Source organism: Cicer arietinum, chromosome 7, assembly GCF_000331145.2.
Source record: "Cicer arietinum cultivar CDC Frontier isolate Library 1 chromosome 7, Cicar.CDCFrontier_v2.0, whole genome shotgun sequence".
In the NCBI taxonomy this organism is placed as follows: domain Eukaryota; kingdom Viridiplantae; phylum Streptophyta; class Magnoliopsida; order Fabales; family Fabaceae; genus Cicer; species Cicer arietinum.
In genome coordinates, this window is record NC_021166.2 from 22,048,563 (window position 1) to 22,069,870 (window position 21,308).

At 34.2% G+C, this 21,308-nt stretch overlaps 1 protein-coding gene across 4 annotated transcripts; it reads right to left on the reverse strand.

The window, feature by feature from the left end:
• Positions 1-3,421: 3,421 nt before the first annotated feature.
• Positions 3,422-21,288, reverse strand: LOC101515165 (uncharacterized). Of its 4 annotated transcripts, XR_012161318.1 has the most exons (15): positions 21,030-21,235; positions 19,688-19,805; positions 19,435-19,569; positions 11,730-12,308; positions 11,307-11,451; positions 10,409-10,747; positions 9,750-10,220; positions 8,677-9,437; positions 8,481-8,566; positions 8,148-8,366; positions 7,491-7,619; positions 5,999-6,367; positions 5,199-5,314; positions 4,779-4,887; positions 3,553-3,691 (listed from the first exon to the last, which is right to left on the reverse strand). XR_012161318.1 is itself a non-coding variant. In XM_073363758.1 (14 exons), the coding sequence occupies exons 1-14, from the start codon at positions 21,065-21,067 to the stop codon at positions 3,564-3,566; spliced, it is 3,633 nt and encodes a 1,210-aa protein (XP_073219859.1). In that variant the 5' UTR covers positions 21,068-21,234; the 3' UTR covers positions 3,422-3,563. The 4 variants fall into 4 exon arrangements, 3 of the variants coding, with proteins under 3 accessions (XP_073219859.1, XP_004509752.1, XP_073219860.1); XM_073363758.1 differs by lacking the exon at positions 4,779-4,887 and having other exon boundaries at positions 3,422-3,691; positions 21,030-21,234; XM_004509695.4 differs by lacking the exon at positions 4,779-4,887 and having other exon boundaries at positions 3,552-3,691; positions 19,688-19,799; positions 21,034-21,288.
• Positions 21,289-21,308: the final 20 nt, after the last annotated feature.

Here is a 21,308-nt window from a genome sequence, read left to right on the forward strand (position 1 = left end):
TTAGATTGCTACTATGATTTTTATTTCACTCCCTCAAAGATGATTTGATGTCGTTCATGTTTTTCATTAAAACAAAGTCTTCCTATCCAACAAAGCACAGTTGTTCCCTAAATTTGAAAATTAAATGGTACAATTGTTTACAAATGACTAAGTACTTCTCTTTAAAGGTTTTACACTTGATGATATTTTATGCTTTAAAAATGTTGTGGCCATTATATGAAAGATAAGATAGAATATTAATAGTTATTATTAAATAAAAATGAAAATGACAATTAAAATAATTATTTAAAAATAAGGATGGTGGTAGTTAAAGTTTTAAATAGAATTGGCGGAGAAGAAATAGGCAAAGAGTGGTGATTGACATAGAATGGAGAGCAGAGTAAAGTAGCCAAAATAGCAGCGATGCAGTACGAGACAGAGAACAAAACAATAAAGCCTTCACACACTCAACCATCTTTAATCTTATATATAGACAACGTAAAAAACTCTCTTTTCTGTTGGTAATTATCTTTTGGTCAAAGTTTTCCTGTACTAGTACGTAACGTAGTTAATTAAAGCATCGCACTATACTGTCACACTACTGTTTTTGACAGATGCCATAAATACACGTAAAGTAAATATTACTGACTCAAAATTATTTATTCATCATTGTATCATCATTTCAATTTGTGGTCCACAAACTCCTTCGACGTGTCAATATTAAGTCATGGACGATAATAATAAAATAATCAGTTAATTAAGTTTTCAAGAAAGAAAATACAATGTTAAATTTTTTTACCTTAAAATCAAGATCCTCTAAGTTTAATTTCTATTAAATTTTAATTTAATTTTTTTTATTAAAACAAATAGTAAATTTTATTATAATTAGTTTATATAATTATCTTTGATTTAAATTCAAAATAAAATGTTCAATTTAACAATAACTTAAGATTTAAAAATAATTTAATTAAAATTTTAATACTCTATATATTTGCCGTTTGTAAGAAGGTAAAAATCCTTGTTTGAAAATTTAATATATATTATATTATATTTTAATTTTTTGTTGTAAATTAATTAAAAAATATAGCAGTATGTTTTAAAATTATATAATTTAAATATTTATTTTTATTTTTATTTATACGTATTATAATAATTACTAATTAAATTTTATAGTTTATATCTATGAATTTAGGTCTCGGATCTACTAATGCATTTTAAAAAAATCGTTAATCAACTATAAGCACCTAAACACAACTTAGGATACAAAAACCATAACACAAGCTCATATTTATTCAAACTCATCTTAAAACATTGTTAAAACACAATAAAAAATATAGTTAGTTTAATTAGTTAATATTGAACATTTGAATCATCGAAATTATAATTTCAGAGTCATAGTTAATCTAATTAGTTTATATTGAATCGTTGAAGCATCGAAATTAATATATCTAATAAATAAGATTGAATTGTTTGATTGTAAAAATTAAAATTTCTAAGTCATTGTTAGACGAATAATTTCTAAGTAATAGTATATATAATTAGATTAGATTTAATCATCATCAACATTAGAATTTCCTAGTTATCGTTAGTGTAGTTAGATATGATTGAACCGTTAGATCGTCGTAATTAGAATTAAACTGTTAGATAATCACCAATAATTGTTTTCTAGTTTCGATGTTTCAACGGTTCAATCCAACATGATTAAACGAACTCTAACTTAGAAATTCTATTTTCGATGATTTAACAATTCAATCTTAACTATTTAGACTGACTAAAATATATAAATTATAATTTTGATGATCTGACAGTTAGATCTAACCTAATTACACTCACAATTATTTAGAAATTCTTATTTAGATGAATCAAAGGTTCAATCTTAACTAACTAGATTTACTAGGATCTATGAATTTTAATTTCAATAATCTAATGGTTCAATCTAACATAATTACACAAACAATGACTTGAAAATTATAATTTAGATGATCCAAGAGTTCAATCTAACCTAATTAAATTGAACTATCAGATCATAAAAATTATAATTTGTGTAATTAGTTAACATTGAAATATTGAATCATCAAAATTGAGATTTCTAAGTTATACTTTGTGTAATTAATTTAGATTTAATTATTGAATCATTGAAATTATAATTTTTAAGTTATATATATTCAATTAAAAAATTCTATTTTTTGTGGAGGAGATTCATATAATATTTTAAACATAATTGTAAAACATCATTTTTTTTTAACTCAAATGATACACATCAATTAACTTAAAAGTAAAGACCAAAATAATAAGATTTTTATTGACGAAAAAATAATAAGATTATATCCTATTATAAATCTCAATCACCCCAAAAATTATGGTTTTATATTGTAACCAAAAAAAAGAAACCATGGTTCTATGTCTACATATCTGTCTTTATATCCAATCTAGTGTAAAGTTAATTACGTGTATAAAATCAAAACCCCGGCTGATTTACATCCGATAAATTGACAATATACTTAGTTGCTTGATTGAAATTGGAACGCTTGAATTGAGTTAAGAATGGTATGAAACACTATCAGAATTCAGATACTTACATTTTTCAGACCACTATAAGTGCTTTTAACTATAACGAAAACAATTTCTATACAAGCTTGAAGGCTAATCGATTAAAAATTATGGTTTTATATTGTAACCAAAAAAAAGAAACCATGGTTCTATGTCTACATATCCGTCTTTATATCCAATCTAGTGTAAAGTTAATTACGTGTATAAAATCAAAACCCCGGCTGATTTACAGTCGATAAATTGACAATATACTTAGTTGCTCGATTGAAATTGGAACGCTTGAATTGGGTTAAGAATGGTATGAAACACTATCAGAATTCAGATACTTACATTTTTCAGACCACTATAAGTGCTTTTAACTATAACGATAACAATTTCTATACAAACTTGAAGGCTAATCGATTAAAAATTGTGGTTTTATATTGTAACCAAAAAAAAGAAACCATGGTTCTATGTCTACATATCCGTCTTTATATCCAGTCTAGTGTAAAATTAATTACGTGTATAAAATCAAAACCCCGGTTGATTTACAGCCGATAAATTGACAATATACTTAGTTGCTCGATTGAAATTGGAACGCTTGAATTGGGTTAAGAATGGTATGAAACACTATCAGAATTCAGATACTTACATTTTTCATACCACTATAAGTGCTTTTAACTATAACTATAACGATAACAATTTCTATACAAGCTTGAAGGCTAATCGATTAAAAATTATGGTTTTATATTGTAACCAAAAAAAAGAAACCATGGTTCTATGTCTACATATCCGTCTTTATATCCAGTCTAGTGTAAAGTTAATTACGTGTATAAAATCAAAACCCCGGCTGATTTACGGTCGATAAATTGACAATATACTTAGTTGCTCGATTGAAATTGGAACGCTTGAATTGGGTTAAGAATGGTATGAAACACTATCAGAATTCAGATACTTACATTTTTCAGACCACTATAAGTGCTTTTAACTATAACGATAACAATTTCTATACAAGCTTGAAGGCTAATCGATTAGAAATTAACACTATCATGTCTCTATTTGTTTGAGTCCCGTTCATAAAGATGGAGATAAAGCAGCAGTTGCCCTCCATCACCAGCAACTCCCACGGCACCTCTTGAATTTGAATTTGATTCATCCGTGGCAAGACTTGTGACAGTGCCATCTAAAATCAAACATGTATTTTCAAGTTTATAGATATCTCACAAACACGCATAACAAATAAGAGAATCAGTCAACTTTATGCTTATACATTGTTGAAAACATAAATATCAAACCTCAAAATGACACATCATAGCACATATACAATAATTTAGATTATAAAGGCAACAACCATGAGGAATGACATAGGATAAGTAGTGGAGAGATATAAATGTACCTTATCCCTAACTATAACTGATTACACTAATTTTCCTAGTATTGTTAAATTGATACTCCTCCAATGGTTAGTGGTTCATTTGTAGGTAACAACTTCATTATCAACATGAGGTCACATATCCAAGTAATGAGGTGTGGGTGAGCTCCTTGATATTGTGGGCCTTTCCCTATTACAGAATGCATTGGTTTGGTATCTTACAAGTTGCACCTGTCTAAGGGTTCAATGATTTCTTCATATTTTCGATGTCTCATGTTTGAAGAAGTTTGCAAAAGTTAGACTCTTGTTCTCCTACCATCATGAAGTTCCTATTCCAACTCCAGACACTTTCCTGAGTTCTAAAAATTAGAGTGGTCAAACAGAAGTTCTCACCCACTGGGAGGCGGCTCCATTATGTACACATGAAATTTCGCTATCTACATTTGTACTTGAGGACTAGCGCTCTTCTAATTGAGGAAGTGATGTTATGGTCTCTGGTCAATAGAACACGGCTGCTAAAGGGGTTTTCATTTTTCCAAGGTTTATCAGCAAAGGCAAAGAGAGAATGGAAGAACCAAGTGTCAATTGTTATGCCTAGATAAATAATTTAGTATGTTGGGAGATTACTTCCACCTGTTAGTATGGCAGTTTCTTTTGTGAGGACACATTTCCGGAACAATACTAACTAGTTTGCAATAAAATAACGAGGTAACAAATTTTTAATAGAAATTGTTGAGTGCTTTTAACTACTGGAGATCAAAGGGTTCAGTCGAAGGAGCCCGGACATGGTTAACAAAAAAGACAGAAAAGATGTTAAGAAATCTGGTGATCAAAAACCAGATTTTACAGGTGTCCTAATATAAACACATGCTACAAAAGTTTAAGATTATTAACCTACCACCTAATGTTCCTATATGTACTTTCTCACTCCATGGTGGTGTTATGTTGTCTTAATCACTTGAGTGACTCAACGCAAAGGGAACCTTCAGTTTAACTTTCAGTATGGCCTATATTAACACAGAAAAGGAAATTGTTATGCCACAAATGTGGCTGTTACCTAAAAGCATACTAAAAATGATAGACAAAGCATGACATCTACAAGTCTCTTGATGGTACCGACTACCGACTGATCATAACTAATCATCAAATTACAAATGAAAGCTTACAATATCATTGTACCATGTAAGCAGCTCGGTTCCACTAATTTACTAACAACTGATATTTGTTTATTAAAAAACAGCTATCAATATCAGTAGTACTTCTGCATTAGTTGTTAGTGCAACGTGACCAGAGCATAAAGTAGAATATTGCAACATACCCTCAAAACGGTGTAGAGTATCAACCTTGGATCCTCTAGACAATTCCCACGTATACACCACACCGTCACTTGTGCTGCTGATTCCATAACCACCTGAGACACCAATAGCAGTGGCCCTGCATAGAGTTGATACAGTTGAAAACCATCAATAAATGATAAATCTGCGGGTATAGAATAAGCAATAGCCTGACAGTTTTTAAATAGTATAAAAAAGATATATCGTCAGCCATTAGATGTACTTTCTTGTAGCTATATAAATCAAACAATATGAACTGATGGCTCATATATTTTCCCCTTATGATCCTCGTAATTATGATGAAGGGGAGCCTTGCACAAAATTTTTAGTATTGTCATAACATACTACTTTGAGGTCACAGGTTCAAATTGTCAAATCAAACTCTTGAAAATTGAAAGTATAGCTGCCTATTAGACCCATAATAGGTATGACCCTTCCCTATACTCCACTCTGGCTGGAGCTTTAGTGTACTAGGTTGCCTTTTCTTTTTACCCTCATAATTATGATCTTCAGTGAAGTTCTCAGCTGCTGCCCTCATATATGAAGGATGAGCTATTGATCGAGGACAGAAGATCATAAGACATCAAAACTGATCTAAAATTCAGTTCAAGCAGTTTTTAATTCACTTTACATCGCAACAATGAAAAACAAAACAAAAAATATTTTGATAAAATAGATGGGGAACTTTACTTCCCTCTACTTCAGAAGCAGTAAAAAATAAAGATGTTGAAAGAATCAAACAACACGTGACAGACTATATTCAACTCAGGAAATATCACGGCACCTAGGATCCAAGGGACTTCCAAAAACTATGCTATTTTCCACCAAAAGAGCAAGCCTCCAACTTCTAGCTGAATGTACATCATGATGACTTGAAGTTGAAACATGATTCTGGCAACAATCAACATCTGAGGGAGTCGAGACAAGAAACCATATAGCAACATCTTGGGATGGTAGAAACACAGACGTCTCTCTTTGCTCTGAGTGCCACAACTTGGTTGCTTCTAAAAGTTTTTCAGCCTTCTCCTCTATACTAGCATAGCTGAACCCCACGTCTTTTCTTTGCAAATGGAACAGGCTGATAGGAGAGAACTCGTTAATTGGATATTTTGAAGCAGAGAAGCTTGAAACACAATTGAGCTTTGTAATATCCCTGAGGTAAACATTGAAAATAATGTCAATGGGATATTACTACAACCGAATGGCAAAATTAAAAATTAGCTACTCTTTTCGGCTTATAGGAGAGAACTCGTTAATTGGATATTTTGAAGCAGAGAAGCTTGAAACACAATTGAGCTTTGTAATATCCCTGAGGTAAACATTGAAAATAATGTCAACGGGATATTACTACAACCGAATGGCAAAATTAAAAATTAGCTACTCTTTTCTAATTACTTTTCCTTTCCCCTTAGGGAATATAAGATTGGCTTGGTGGCTGGGGTGGAGGAGTGATAAGGAGGTCGGGTTTGATCCTCACTCTCCGCAAAATACTAACAATATTAACAATACTAATTAATAACATTGATTGGCGAAAATAAAACTTCTACTTTCTTCTGTTTTTTAACAACTGTAGGGCTAAGTTAGAAGTTTTTCCAGATAAGAAATTTGAATAGAATTTGAAATGAGGGAATGAAAATGTGGCATAAAAGCAAGCAGTATCGTATTTCCAAAATTCTGAAACAGATTAAGCTCAAATTAGAAACCTCAGTCTGTTCAAGATATACAAAAGGAAATAGATTATAAGGCAAAAGGCAAGCAAATTAATGTAACAAATATGATAAAAAAGATAATGCATCTCCTTAAAATGTAATATGGGTTTGTGAGTATGTCTGAGGAAACCCCCAACTTTGCTCCTGAGACAGAACATTAGTTCTTCAATACAAAAATGAGTTTATTTTATATACTAAAAAAGGCAAATTGTTCAATTCACAACACAATATCACAATAAAAATTTGAAAAAGTTAAAAATTGTGCACGGTTACAACAACAAAGAAACTCAAATACATAAATATTATTATATTAATATATGAAAAAGTCACAAATTTCACTAGCAACGGAGAAACAAGGAAAAATAAGTATCCACAAGTACCGTACGTGTACCTGGTACGGGCACCATTTTACAAGTACACATGCTTCAGAGGTTTTTAGAAATGTAAAATCCTCACAACAGTCCTAAACATGACTAAACCAACTATAATCAAATTAAATGTTTAAAATAAGTTGAATGGTGCTAATATAATGTAGGCCATCCCTTCAAGATAAAGAAGACAACATACCATAAACTAAATTCCCCACAAATGTTTCGGCCGACAACCAAATGAGCACACTTTGGAACCTTCTTCAATTCCACAATGCCAGGTGACATGGAACCATCAGGCGGAATGATGAAGTACTCTACCATTTCACTGCAGAAAATTTAATAGAGGTGAAAAAGCTAAGTTGTATGACAACAGCCAATAAATATATATTTAATAACTCTAGAAGCATAAAAAAATTATAAACATTGAAGGTAAATAATATAGCTTTTTTAGTGACCAACTAGAATAAATTTTACAATTACAATAGTCTTAACTCATCAATTGTATCAGCATTTTCTCTTCATAAGTAGTTTATAAGACAATGACATAATCCGAGCTCTTATACTCTGGGCAAATTAAATACAATCAAATTCAGGAAGCTTTTAAACCAAGGAACAATTGTTCATAATATCCAAGTAACACAGTTTCCCTAATATTCTTTAAGATTTGCTATAAAAAGCACAAGCAATTCATGATCATATTATTATCATATATCCATGGTCTCTGCTACAAATGCAAACACACAAGAAACTGAGTGAAGTCAATCAATAATCACTTCAAAATAAAAACTTCAAATGATATTATTCTGCAAAGGACATAAGTGTCTTTAAGGGGAAGCCAAAGTACTAAAATCACCTCCATGTTGAATTCATGACCCACACGTGTAGTCTCCCACTCTCTCCAACAGAAACAAGTCGGTTAGGTTCACAAACCAAAATACAATGTACATCATCAATAACTTCCAGTGTTGCCATAAGTGATACATAACCACATTGTACATGAACAATCTTCAAAGCACTCTTCTCGGAACAGACTGATGTGCATGTTGAGCAACAACAATCAATTTTTCCTTCCCTGAGATCAAATGATATTTAGATACTTTTGTAAAAAAAAAAAGGATATTTAATTACTCTATTTACAATGTTCCAATTTATTACATATCAAATCAAACCTTTAGAAACAGCTAACCTGCAATTGGGGGTTCTTATGCTGCCTATTAAGACAATATATTGTCCATCAGGAGTCAACTCCACCCCAGTGCTTTCAACCATAGTCTAGAAAATAATAAGATACATTGACAGTGAGCATTTATGTAGCCAAAAGTTTGGGCAAAATGTAAAAAAGGAATAAAGGATTGCAGAACATAAAAAGAAATGCAACTTACTTCTCTTATGAAGTTATGATTTGGATCTGGCAAAATTATTGGGCTGTGAGCCATGACAGAGGGGAACCCAAAATTTGATTCCTTGATAGCAACCTTGTAGGTAAACAGGGTTCTTTGTTGACTCATCAGAAGGCCACATATAACACAAATGTGGATTTCATCTTCTCTTGTTCTTATAAGTAATGATGAAACAGGCATTGGGTGCATGTAGCGCCCCACAAACTTTACATTACTGTTCAGATTATTCTTGAGTTCACAGTTTCTTTGAGTCATTGGCTCTGGAATAAACTGAACCTCCTTGTCACCAGAGCACTTATTTTCACAGGAAAATGGATTTGGATTCTGAGATGAAGTGTTTAGTTCCACTCGGTTGCTTTGTACATCTGGAATGTGACTGTGAGCTTGAGGTGTTTCTACTATTAAGCCTGCAGAATTGTCTGGTTCACACAGTTTATCATTTAATTTTTTTGTTTGAATAGTTTCTGAGGGAGGGGTGCATATGGCAGTATGCATTTGTGGAGTAACTAGTTTGATCTTGTCACATTCTGTACTTTCCACAGTAGAACAATTTCCTTGGAGAGTAACAGAATTACGGCGCTTTCTTCTGGTGTATACTAAAGTTGGTAACTGAGAAGACATAATCATTGTTTTAGCATTGTCCGTTTTACCAACAGCTTCATCTAGTGTCTTTTCTGCGAGGGTTTCCATGTTTTTTATATGACAAATCTTTGGTTTAACTTCTGAGGATGCATTACTAATACCTGCGTTGTTTTAAAAATTGCAAGCAATGGTGATGATTGGATTAAACTCAAAAATAATTCAATCAAACCTTAGTCTCAGATCATTAAGTTTCATTCTTGACCAGACACCAAAATAATCTAGTAGTTTGCAACAGTCATGACCAGTTAAGTTGATTTGCATGTGAATGGGTTGATACTGACTCAACGAGCATCTCATTTCAAAACAGACAGAAGAATTACATTATAATGTGCAATTCTACCCTTATCATGATTTATCTGAATTTCATAACTTTTATTTTTTATGCCAGATGGAAGATATTATAAACACATTACCTCCAGTATAATCCTGTGTAGTTGACAGGTCATTTTGCTTTGAATTGAATCTAACATTCACTGGATTTTCTTTCAAATCCAAGCACACATCAATGCTTTGTTCCATAATCCTATCCTCAGACATGTCGTCCAGAACGGAATCAGGAACACATAAATCATAATCACAAGGCCTGTTTTTAAAGCCCAACTCTGAAGCACAGCATGTTGATGGTCCATTTGGCAAATCACCAAGAAGCTGTTCTTGACTTTTTGGACAACACGTTTCTTTACTGAAATTAGATATACCAGCCTCAGCAATATCAAAAGATAAGAATTCTGAGTTTTTGAGATCCTCGCCTTGACTATACTCGAAACTATCAAGAACAATAGACTTCATATGTTCAGTATTAGGAGAATTTGAACATGGGTCAGTATTGGGCCTATGTATCTTTTCACCTTGTTCCTTATATGCATCCTCTGTTACCATTTTATCTGATGTATAAACACATGATTCAACAAAGCACGTTAATACATATGCACAAAACACAAAAAAAAAAGGGAAGATTTAAAAGACAACATGGTACATCAAAAACCCTGGTGGCGTGATGTATTGATCTATGCCAGACATTGAGAATAAATTAATCAGGAAAAATTGAAATAGCACCAATAGGTATATTTACCAGATGATGGTACATCCAAAGCACATCCAACTTCATTATGTTCTTCCTTAGAGATAGTTACCATAGAAGGCAATATATCTGAAGGGATAAGAGTAAACTTCTCATCTGTTGAGGCATTCCTCAGTAAAGGAACAGCTTGAGGAAGCAAAAGTGACATCATTGACTTTGCCATATCTTGGCCAGCTGAACTAAAATTATTTTTCTCAGAGCTTGGATTTGAATCAGATGTACGCACGTATTCATGTTTTGAATTCAACAAATCTTCAGAGGTGACCTCACATGCTGGCTCACTATAAGTATTCTTATCCAGACTACTTGGCGCAGAATCAGAGGTATTTTCTGCAGTGTACTAGGGTAAGTGATCGAGAATCAACAGGAAAATGTAGAACAGAGAAATATGAGAAACTACATATTGAAAGAGGGTTGTAAAAAACTGCAATATAAATAAATAGAAAATCCCAAGCATACTGATATAATTTTGCATCGCTTTTAACCAAAAGAGTGTTGTAGAAAACTGCAATATAAATAAATAGAAAATCCCAAGCATACTGATATAATTTTGCATCGCTTTTAACCAAACCATATTTATATGGAAACTACATTAGAAAAGCAAAACTCCCATGATTTCGTGAATATTCTATAGTGAAACACATTTCAAATCTCCGTATTTCACATCACACGATGCTTCATTCTGTAAAGAACACTACTTTATCCGATATTACCAAAAATATAAGCATTATAAATCCCAAAATTTGTTATCAGCTTGAATAACCATAAGTATGTAAAGCCAAAAGGTAAATCTTTCAACCCATCAATATATGAGTAAGAGGATGCAGATATTATATGTTATTAATGGTTAATACTTTGTACCCTTCAAACACAGTGATATAATAAGTACCTAATGAATCTAGTGTATCGGGTGCACAAAGATCAACGCCAATACAACCCTGAGACTCTTTAGAACATGACTGCATCACTTTGTCATCTTCTGCTGTAACCAACAAACTTGACATTTTCATCTCCACATCATGTGACCTAGGAAGCTGCAAGAAGTTAAAAGAGTTTTTCCTCTATAACAAAGTGGACCGTAATTTTGATTGAACCGCAAATTTCTGCTAAATTTCAACCGTTAAATCTCAAGAAGCTGGATATCACAAAACATTTCAAAGATTTGTGTCCATTTACCTCTAGCTTTATCAAGATTATAACAACATTATTAGAAAGAACAGGTTTCCAATTATTGACATCCCATAAACTATTTTAAGAACCAGCAAGTTTCCAATGAACAATATTCAGAAGAATATTAGAAGAGCATGTTTACCAGTTTTTCTGTAGACAAGTTTTCAGTTATTTCTATAGTATTGTGATTTGCAGAGTATAGAAGCTCCGTCTGTCTCTCCGAAGTTACAGCCTCCCCTTTTTTGTCCTCAGAGATGTCAATAGGATTCAATAGCAGACCATTTTGGGATGAAATGCAATTACTTCTTTTACAAACAGAGGACATTATTTGCAGTGAAGGTGATACATCTATTTGATTGTGGGCAACATCCTCGTCTTCTGAACCATTGTGCGCTGTAGAACTCCCTTGACCAAGAGTTCTCTTGTTCTTTACATCTGAAGCTCTACTACATGCAAGTTCTAGAGATCGAGGTCTAGATCCTCCATTTAACTTTTTACTTTTCAGTTCACATCTACTTCTCTTCCCTGTAACATGTGATCTTCCCAAGGAAATTAATAAATCAGGACTTGTGCCTACAATATGGCAGCCATCATCATGCTCTGCTTTAGAAACCACATTACAGAAGTTTGAGGATACTAAGCTTCGTTCTTCTATTCCATTTATATCTGCCACTAGTTCGCGAAGCAACCTCTGAATAAACTGGTTTTTGAACCCAAAAAGCTGGGTGCAATGAGAAAAAATGAATAAGATGTACAGCAAACAACTTATGAAAGCAATATAATATAAATGAATAGTCATGAAACAATATGAAAGAGAAAAGAAAAAGGATAATTCTCAGATTAATCATCACATAAATGGAAACTTTGGCAAAATGTGTGTAGTTAGCCATAAACATTGGACATCCATTAACTGCTTGGGATAAAGAAGAGAATTTACATTTTAGTAGAGAGAGAGAGGAGAAGGGATACAAAAGAAAGGACAATAAAATGTCCTTAAATAAAACAAGGAAGAACACAACAAACGTAAACAAGACCATTAGTGCAATAAAGCTTTCCAACCCCATTGCATATCTTCCGGCGGGACTTATTAAAGAAACAATGAACAGAGTACCAAAGAGAAATCAATAAGGCTATCTCATCACTTAGAAATGTTGTCAGCAACAAATCGCAAAGCTTGAAGAAATATAAATGCAAGCACATTATTTCAAGATAAGATAAGGGTCAGTATTGCATATTGGATTGACTGATTTTCAATTACAAGGACAAAGCATTCAGTTTTGATGCTTAAATTTAAGCATCGATTAATACCATGACAATTGACAAACAAGAACTTTGTTTCTGAAACTTGCTAGCAGTTTTGACAGAACAGTTACAGAAGAAACTAGATATTGGTAACATAGTAGGCAATGCAATGCCACATAGTTTTGATACCAAGAGTCTAGGCAAAGAGCAACTTGCATAGAAGAAATTAGATATTGGTAACATAGTAGAAAATGTCATGCCACATGTCCTCCTGCATTCAAGTCACTTGGCACAAAAAAACATATTATTTCAATAGAAACTAAGTACAAACAAATGAGACAAGAACTATCAACTATCAAGTCAAAGCTGAGATTAGTCAGACCCAACTTCAATCAAACTTGTTTACAGCAATTAGTTCTTTCCATACAAGTAAAGCCAATAGTGTGAATCAGGAAATAAATAATAATTTATAATTATATTTATCAGCTTTCCTAAAATTAGTTAGACAAATCAGGATTTGATTTGATCCTCTTAATTTGTAATTATTAGATATAAATGTTGTAACAATTATTAAACCAAGAAATATCAAAGCAAAAAGGGCATCAAACCCTATTTTCTGACATGGTATCAGCAAGTTCAATCAAACCTGTGAGATTCTAGTTTATCGTGGGGTTTATTCAGCGACACACCACTAAGTCGCTCTCAAAATCTCGCACTCGTCTTTGCTGCTCTTGGTTCTTGTTTGTCTCCCAGTCCCTTTAGCGTATCCTCATCGTCGTTGTTCATAGATACTTGTCTGACTATTGGTTTCGTGTGTTACTCGCTGCTGAGGCTGAGATCGTGATTCTTGATTCGTTTTTGGGTTGTCCTTGCTTGAGCGTGTTACTCGTTGCTGCTGCTTGGTCAATTGTCATCGTGATTCCGTCTGCCTCTCGTTGTGAGCATGTCTCTCTGCTGATGCTCTGTTTCTGCGTTGTTGCTCCTGCTCTGTTTTTGCATTGCTGCTCCTGCTCTGTTTCTGTATTGCTGCCCTGTTTCTCTGCTGCTGCTTGTTTACGGAGCTTTTGCAATTTAGTCTGGATCTATTTTTTAATTATTTTTTTTTTTTTGCACATTACCTAAAAAAAAAATCATTATTTTTTTACGTACAATAGCATGACTTCTGAAAAAGAAAGAGACAACTTTTGTGTCCGTTTTACTGGCAAGAATTAGGCTGCTTGGGAATTTCAATTCAAAATGTATGTTAAAGGAAAAGGATTATGGAGTCACCTTGATGGGGTTTCGAAGGCACCGATAGAGAAAACTGCCTTAGATGCGTGGGAAATCAAAGATGCTCAGATTATTTCTTGGATTCTCAATACTATTGATCCTCATATGATCAATAATTTGCGCTCTTTTTCAACTGCTCAAGAAATGTGGAACTATTTGAAGCGTATCTACAACCAAGACAATACGGCCAAACGTTTTCATTTGGAGCTAGAGTTAGCCAGCTACAAACAAGGTAATTTGTCAATTCAAGAATATTATTCTGAATTTTTGAATTTATGGACAGAACACTCTGCTATTCTATTTGCTGCGGTTCCCAAGACTTCTCTCGCGGATGTCCAAGCTGTGTACGACACTAGCAAGCGGGATCAATTTCTCATGAAACTTCGTCCAGAATTTGAGGTTGTTAGAGGTGCTTTGCTGAACAGAAATCCTGTTCCTTCTTTGGATACATGTGTTGGTGAACTTCTCCGAGAGGAACAACGTCTCTTTACTCAAGGAACCATGTCTCATGATGTTGTCACTTCTGAACCTGTTGCATATGCTGCTCAAAGCCGAGGTAAAGGTCGTGATATGCGACAAGTCCAATGTTTCTCGTGTAAACAGTTTGGACATGTCGCTCGTAGTTGTAATATGAAATTTTGTAATTATTGCAAGAAGCACGGTCATATTATCTCTGATTGTCCCACGCGCCCTCCACGACCAACACAACATTCTGTGCAGGCATTCCATGCCACTAAGAGCTCTGCAATTGGTCCTTCCATTCCTAGTGCCTCTAATGGTGGTGCTCTACAGCCCGAAATGATTCAACAAATGGTACTTTCTGCTCTTTCAGCCTTGGGAATTCAGGGTAAGTCTTCTAATGTTTCGAATCCATGGTTTCTTGATTCTGGTGCATCCAATCACATGACGGGTTCTTCTAAATTCTTGCACAATTTACATTCTTATCATGGTAATCAGAAAATTCAAATTGCTGATGGTAATACTATTTCTATCACTAATGTTGGTGATATCAACTCTGATTTTCGGGATGTGCTTGTATCACCTGGACTTGCTTCCAATTTATTGTCTGTTGGACAATTGGTGGACAACAATTGTAATGTTAATTTTTCTCGTGATGGTTGTCTTGTGCAGGAGCAGGTGTCGGGGAAGGTGATCGCGAAGGGGCCTAAAGTGGGAAGATTGTTTCCACTTCAATTTATTTTCAATCATTTATCTCTTGCTTGTAATAGTGTTTTGAATTCTTATGAGGATTGGCATAGAAAATTGGGTCATCCAAACTCTACTGTTTTGTCTCATTTAGTTAAAACTGGTTTATTGGGAAATAAAAATGTTGTTTCTAATGCCTCTGTGCCATGTTCTGTTTGCAAATTGGCTAAAAGTAAAACACTTCCTTTTCCGTCTAGTGCTCATCGTGCTTCCACGTGTTTTGAGATGATTCATAGTGATGTATGGGGACTGTCTCCTGTAACTTCTCATGCTCACTATAAATATTTTGTCACGTTTATTGATGATTACAGTCGTTTTACTTGGATATATTTTCTTCGGTTCAAATCTGAAGTGTTTTCTATGTTTAAGAAATTTCTAACATATGTTGAAACTCAATTTCAAACAAGTGTTAAAATTTTTCGCTCTGACTCTGGTGGTGAGTATATGTCTCATGAGTTTCAGGAGTATCTTCAGCAAAAAGGTATTTTGTCTCAACGATCATGTCCAAATACCCCCCAACAAAATGGAATGGCAGAACGTAAGAAGCATCATTTGTTTGATGTAACGCGCACCTTACTTCTTCAAGCTTCTGTACCATCTCGATTTTGGGTGGAGGCTCTTTCCACAACTGTCTTCCTGATCAATCGTCTTCCTTCTACAGTTATTGATCTTGACTCTCCTCTTTTCGTCTTTTTAAAATTCAGCCTGATTATAGTGATATACATAAACTTTGGATGTGTGTGTTTTGTTCACTTACCTCCATTTGAAAGACATAAACTTGGAGCGCAATTTGCTCAATGCGCATTTATGGGGTATAGTAACTCTCATAAGGGTTTTGTGTGTTATGATGTTTCTAACCCGCGCTTTCGCATTTCTAGGAACGTAACATTTTTTGATAATCAATTTATGTTTCACTGTCTTTCTCATGCCATGAATGATATTGCTATTCTTCCCAATTTTTCTACTATGCCTCAATCTATAGAACGTTTTAAACCAGGAAATGTATATGTTAGAAAACACAAACAACAGGTTATAACCCCCCTTCTCGACCCTGATCCGCCACCTGATCCTGTTGCGGTTGCACCACGACGTTCTAGCAGAGCGTCTCGTGCACCCGATAGATATTCACCAGACAGGTATAATTCCTCACATGCTTCTTTGTCTGCATCTCTCTCTAGCATATCTATTCCTACTTGTTACTCACAGGCTGTTAAAGATGTGCGCTGGATAAAAGCAATGAATGAGGAACTTCAGGCTCTTCAAGAGAATTTCACATGGGATATTGTCTCTTGTCCTCCTCATATCAAACCCATAGGCTGTAAATGGGTGTATTCTATTAAATTGAATTCTGATGGGTCCTTGAATCGGTACAAGGCTCGATTGGTTGCCTTAGGAAACAAACAGGAATATGGAATTGATTATGATGAGACATTTGCACCGGTAGCCAAAATGAGAACTGTTCGCACTGTACTCTCTATAGCTGCTTCTAATGGGTGGACTCTTTATCAAATGGATGTGAAGAATGCATTTCTTCACGGTGATCTCACTGAAGATATTTATATGACTCCTCCTCAAGGTCTATTTTCTTCATCTCATGGTGTGTGCAAGCTCAAACGCTCTTTATATGGTTTGAAACAAGCACCTAGAGCATGGTATGAGAAATTTCGTTCCACTTTACTTGGTTTCTCCTTCATTCAGAGTCAACATGACTCCTCTTTATTTATTCATCGCACATCTACAGGCATTGTTCTACTCCTCCTTTATGTTGATGATATGGTTATTACTGGATCTGACCAGGCATTTATCCAAGAACTTAAACATCAATTGCAAACTGCATTTCATATGAAAGATCTTGGAAACTTGCAGTATTTCCTTGGCCTTGAGGTTCATTCTACCTCAAAGGGTATATTTCTTCATCAACATAAGTATGCGACGGACCTTATTTCTATGGCGGACCTACAATCAGCTAATCCGGTAGATACTCCTCTTGAGGTTAATGTGAAATATCACCGCGATGAGGGTGATCTATTGTCGGATCCCTTATTGTATCGACAACTTGTGGGTAGTCTTAATTATTTGACAATTACTCGCCCTTACATATCATTTGCTGTTCAACAATAAGTCAGTTCATGCACTCTCCTCGCCACCTTCACTTGGCAGCAGTTCGTCGCATAATTCGCTATTTGCTAGGTACCTCTCAACGAGGTCTCTTCTTTCCCATTGGCACAATTCCCAAATTGATTGCCTATAGTGATGCTGATTGGGCAGGGTGTCCCGACACTGGGCGATCAGTCACCGGTTGGTGCATGTTTCTCGGTTCTTCACTGATATCATGGAAAAGTAAGAAACAAACAAGAGTCTCTAAATCCTCTACAAAATCAGAGTATCGTGCTATGTCTACTGCTTGTTCTGAGATAATTTGGCTTCGTGGTTTTTTGGCTGAACTTGGATTCCCTCAAACAGAGTCGACGTCTCTCTATGCCGACAATACAAGTGTTATTCAAATTGTTGCAAATCCTGTTTTTCATGAGCGCACCAAACATATTGAAGTAGATTGTCACTCTATCCGTGAGGCCTATGATAATCAGATTATATCCATCCCTCACACCAATACTCAGTTTCAATTGCAGACATTCTTACCAAAGTTGTTCCTCGTCCGCACCATCAGTTTCTAATTAGCAAATTGATGCTTCTTGACCAGCCGCATCACTTTGAGGGGGGATGTGAATCAGGAAATAAATAATAATTTATAATTATATTTATCAGCTTTCCTAAATTAGTTAGACAAATCAGGATTTGATTTGATCCTCTTAATTTGTAATTATTAGATATAAATGTTGTAACGATTATTTATACCGAGAAATATCAAAGCAAAAAGGGCATCAAACCCTATTTTCTGACAAATAGAACTCACCAAATTCCAAACATAAAATAAAGGGAAAAGAAAAAATAAGAAGCAGTAGAAAAAAAAAAGTAGAATCTATAACTTCGAACTACATTCACAACTATATGGACCAAATCTCCTTAAGTTTTATATTGTTAAGTGGAGAAATTAGTTTTATATATAACAAGCCCCCTCATGTGATATGGAACTCAAGCCACACGCCTTGCATCTGGGTCATAACATTCCACCAAACTTGATAGGCTCACATCCCCCGAAACTGCACGGACTGGTTTTGAATTAGCTCTCTGGCTAGGTCTAGGGTAACACTACAACAGTGCTGGAATTCCAACCTCAGCCACCTATTTGCAACTAATAGACATGGTGGAATTTTCTAATACTATATGAACCATGAAGGGCTAACTCTCCTGAAAGCTCGAACTGTCTGGAGACCAATGAATGGTAATATCTCCAACAACAGCCTTTCTTACTCAGTAAAGTAAAATCTTGATGGGATAAATAGTAGAGTTTATGCCAATATAAGCTTGTTTTTTTAATACCAAATGCATAAAATAAAAAATCACCCGAGTATATTTGTTGTTTGGATGCATAGCACCAAATATTTGTTAGATATAGAATCAATTATCATTAAAGAATGTAGAGGAAAACAGCATATTACCAAGTCTTCACTCAATTTTCCCTTTTCTTAGTGAGAAAGTATTATCAATGAATTTAAGTGAAGATTAACTCTTCATGTACAAAATCCTCAACTTAATAATCCTCTTGACTATTGAACTAGTTGCTCTTTTAAAAACCGATACTGTGATATCATTATTATTGATGAATCTAATGTCAGCACAATTGACAAGAGAAATTGAATAAAAGAAACAGTGAGCATACTATCGGTAAATATCGCATTGCAGAAAATAGGAAATATAGGCTAGCAAGGCTTTAAAGTGAAATTTCACAAGATATTCAAATAAGAGTTTTATGATAAAAAAAGGTGTTTCTTTTATCATTTTTAACAAGATATTCAATTATTTAGTATAAAAAATGAAATATTCAGATATTACCATACAGAATAACAGCACACCACAATTAGGTTAGATGTGTTTGAATAAGATTGAAAATGGATAAGGATGTGCTTTATCTGGAATTATCTCTATAAATTTTAATAAACTTTCATGAAATATAAAAGAAAATCATCTGGAACATTACAAACAGAACTATCAATTTCGTCGATTTCTACCTCAAAGCCATCCATCTTAGACGAAAGTCTCTTCCCGTGCCAAATCTTCATGCGGGGGCAACCTTTCTTCTGAAATTCCTCCCACGCAAAGTCTGGAGTTTTCCCAGAAGCTGAACTCCCATCATCAGAAGAAATCTGTAGAAATAGTATGTAACAGAAACTGTTTAACAAAACTCAAAGTTTGTTGTAAACATTTAGTATATGGAATCTAAAGTCAAAAAACATTAAAGCACAAAGAATCTTGAATACAAACCAGAAATTTAGGCCCGTTAACGCCTTCAAGAATTTCCATCTTATAAGTCGTCCCATTATGAGCTCTAACAGCTATGTAGCCAACTGGATATGGATATCGATCTTTTTCCCTACAAAGTCTCCAGTGTAAAAATGTAATCAGTCACCGAAGGAAAAACAAACCAATACAAAGTGATAAACAGAAATTACTGCACAAACAAATCCTGATTTCCCATGCAATTATAATTCATACAACAGTTTCCTCCAACATAAACTCAGTTCAAGCATACATCTCACTTATTTCTTCTTTCCTACGAAAACATCACTTCACTGCTACCATTTTCTTTGGACTGCGATACTTAGTATCCAAAAATCACATGCAAGCTCTCGTAATGCCTATCGTTTCTATCAACTCAAATCCAACATCTTGCTTAGGCAAATCAAACTTCTTACCTGGTATCAATGATTCAGAAAATTAAGGAATAAGCTCAGAATCTATAACTTGAGCCTCTGGAGAATGATTCTCAAAACAGATGAATTGTAGTACAAATTACAGACATGCAAACACTTGTAAACTTGACAAAAAGAGAATAGAAAGATAAATGAAAACAGTGACAGCAATTACGGAGCTTGGTATGTCCCTATCAATATCAAATCTCAAATAATTTCCTACTGACTTTTCCTACAATTTCCCTAGGTCTCTGGCTCAAATATAATCAAAAGTAGGGTTTGGACCAAAGACATCAATTTTCTTTTACAGTACCTTTGCTTATATTTGAGACCAAATGGAGTAATATAATAACTACCGCCATCATTATATGTCATTATCTTAAATACCACCCTACAACACTTATCCACCAACTATATTCTTCCTACCCTATGTCATTACCTTAAATTTCACTCTGCATCACTTATCCTAATCCTCTCAAGTTTCAATCTAAATGATATTGTCAAAATCTCGTCTATGAACATATCTAAACATCCAATAACACACAAAACTTATGCTGCAGTAGCCAGCCAAAGTCTTAAATGTTGGTACATAGTGCATAAAGATACCCCACTCAAACATAAGAGACAAGATTACACGTTTTATAATATGGAATAACTGTAATAACAATGATAACTTCAGCTTAATTGCAAATCAAGCATGAAAAAAAATACTTACAGTTCTTCAAACAATTACACAGTTGAAAGTAATGATACATAAATAATCAAATGTTGCTGTATTTATAAAACAAAAACGAACGCATCGGAAAGAAACGAAATAATATTAAAAATAAACATTGCGATTATGTAGCAATTGCAGATTGAAAATCGAAGGGGGAAAAACGGAAGAGAAGATAATAAGGAAAATGTAATCGAACCCTAGAACTGCTCCAGTACTTCTTGTCCCATGGTCCATTGTAGAGTGAACCGATTGAGATGACTTCTAGGTTATCGGTGTTTTCAGGTTCGGCATCTGTAGGTGAGGGTTTCGCAGCGGTTCTAGTCTTCACCATTGAAGGGGGGAGAGAGAGAGAGAGAGAGAGGTGAAAAGGGTAGATGGCGGGAAATGTCTACGGGGTTTTACAGGTAATATATATTTGCATTGGATTTCCCTCCACCGTTTCCTCTTCATGAATGAATGAAAATTCCAAATTTGA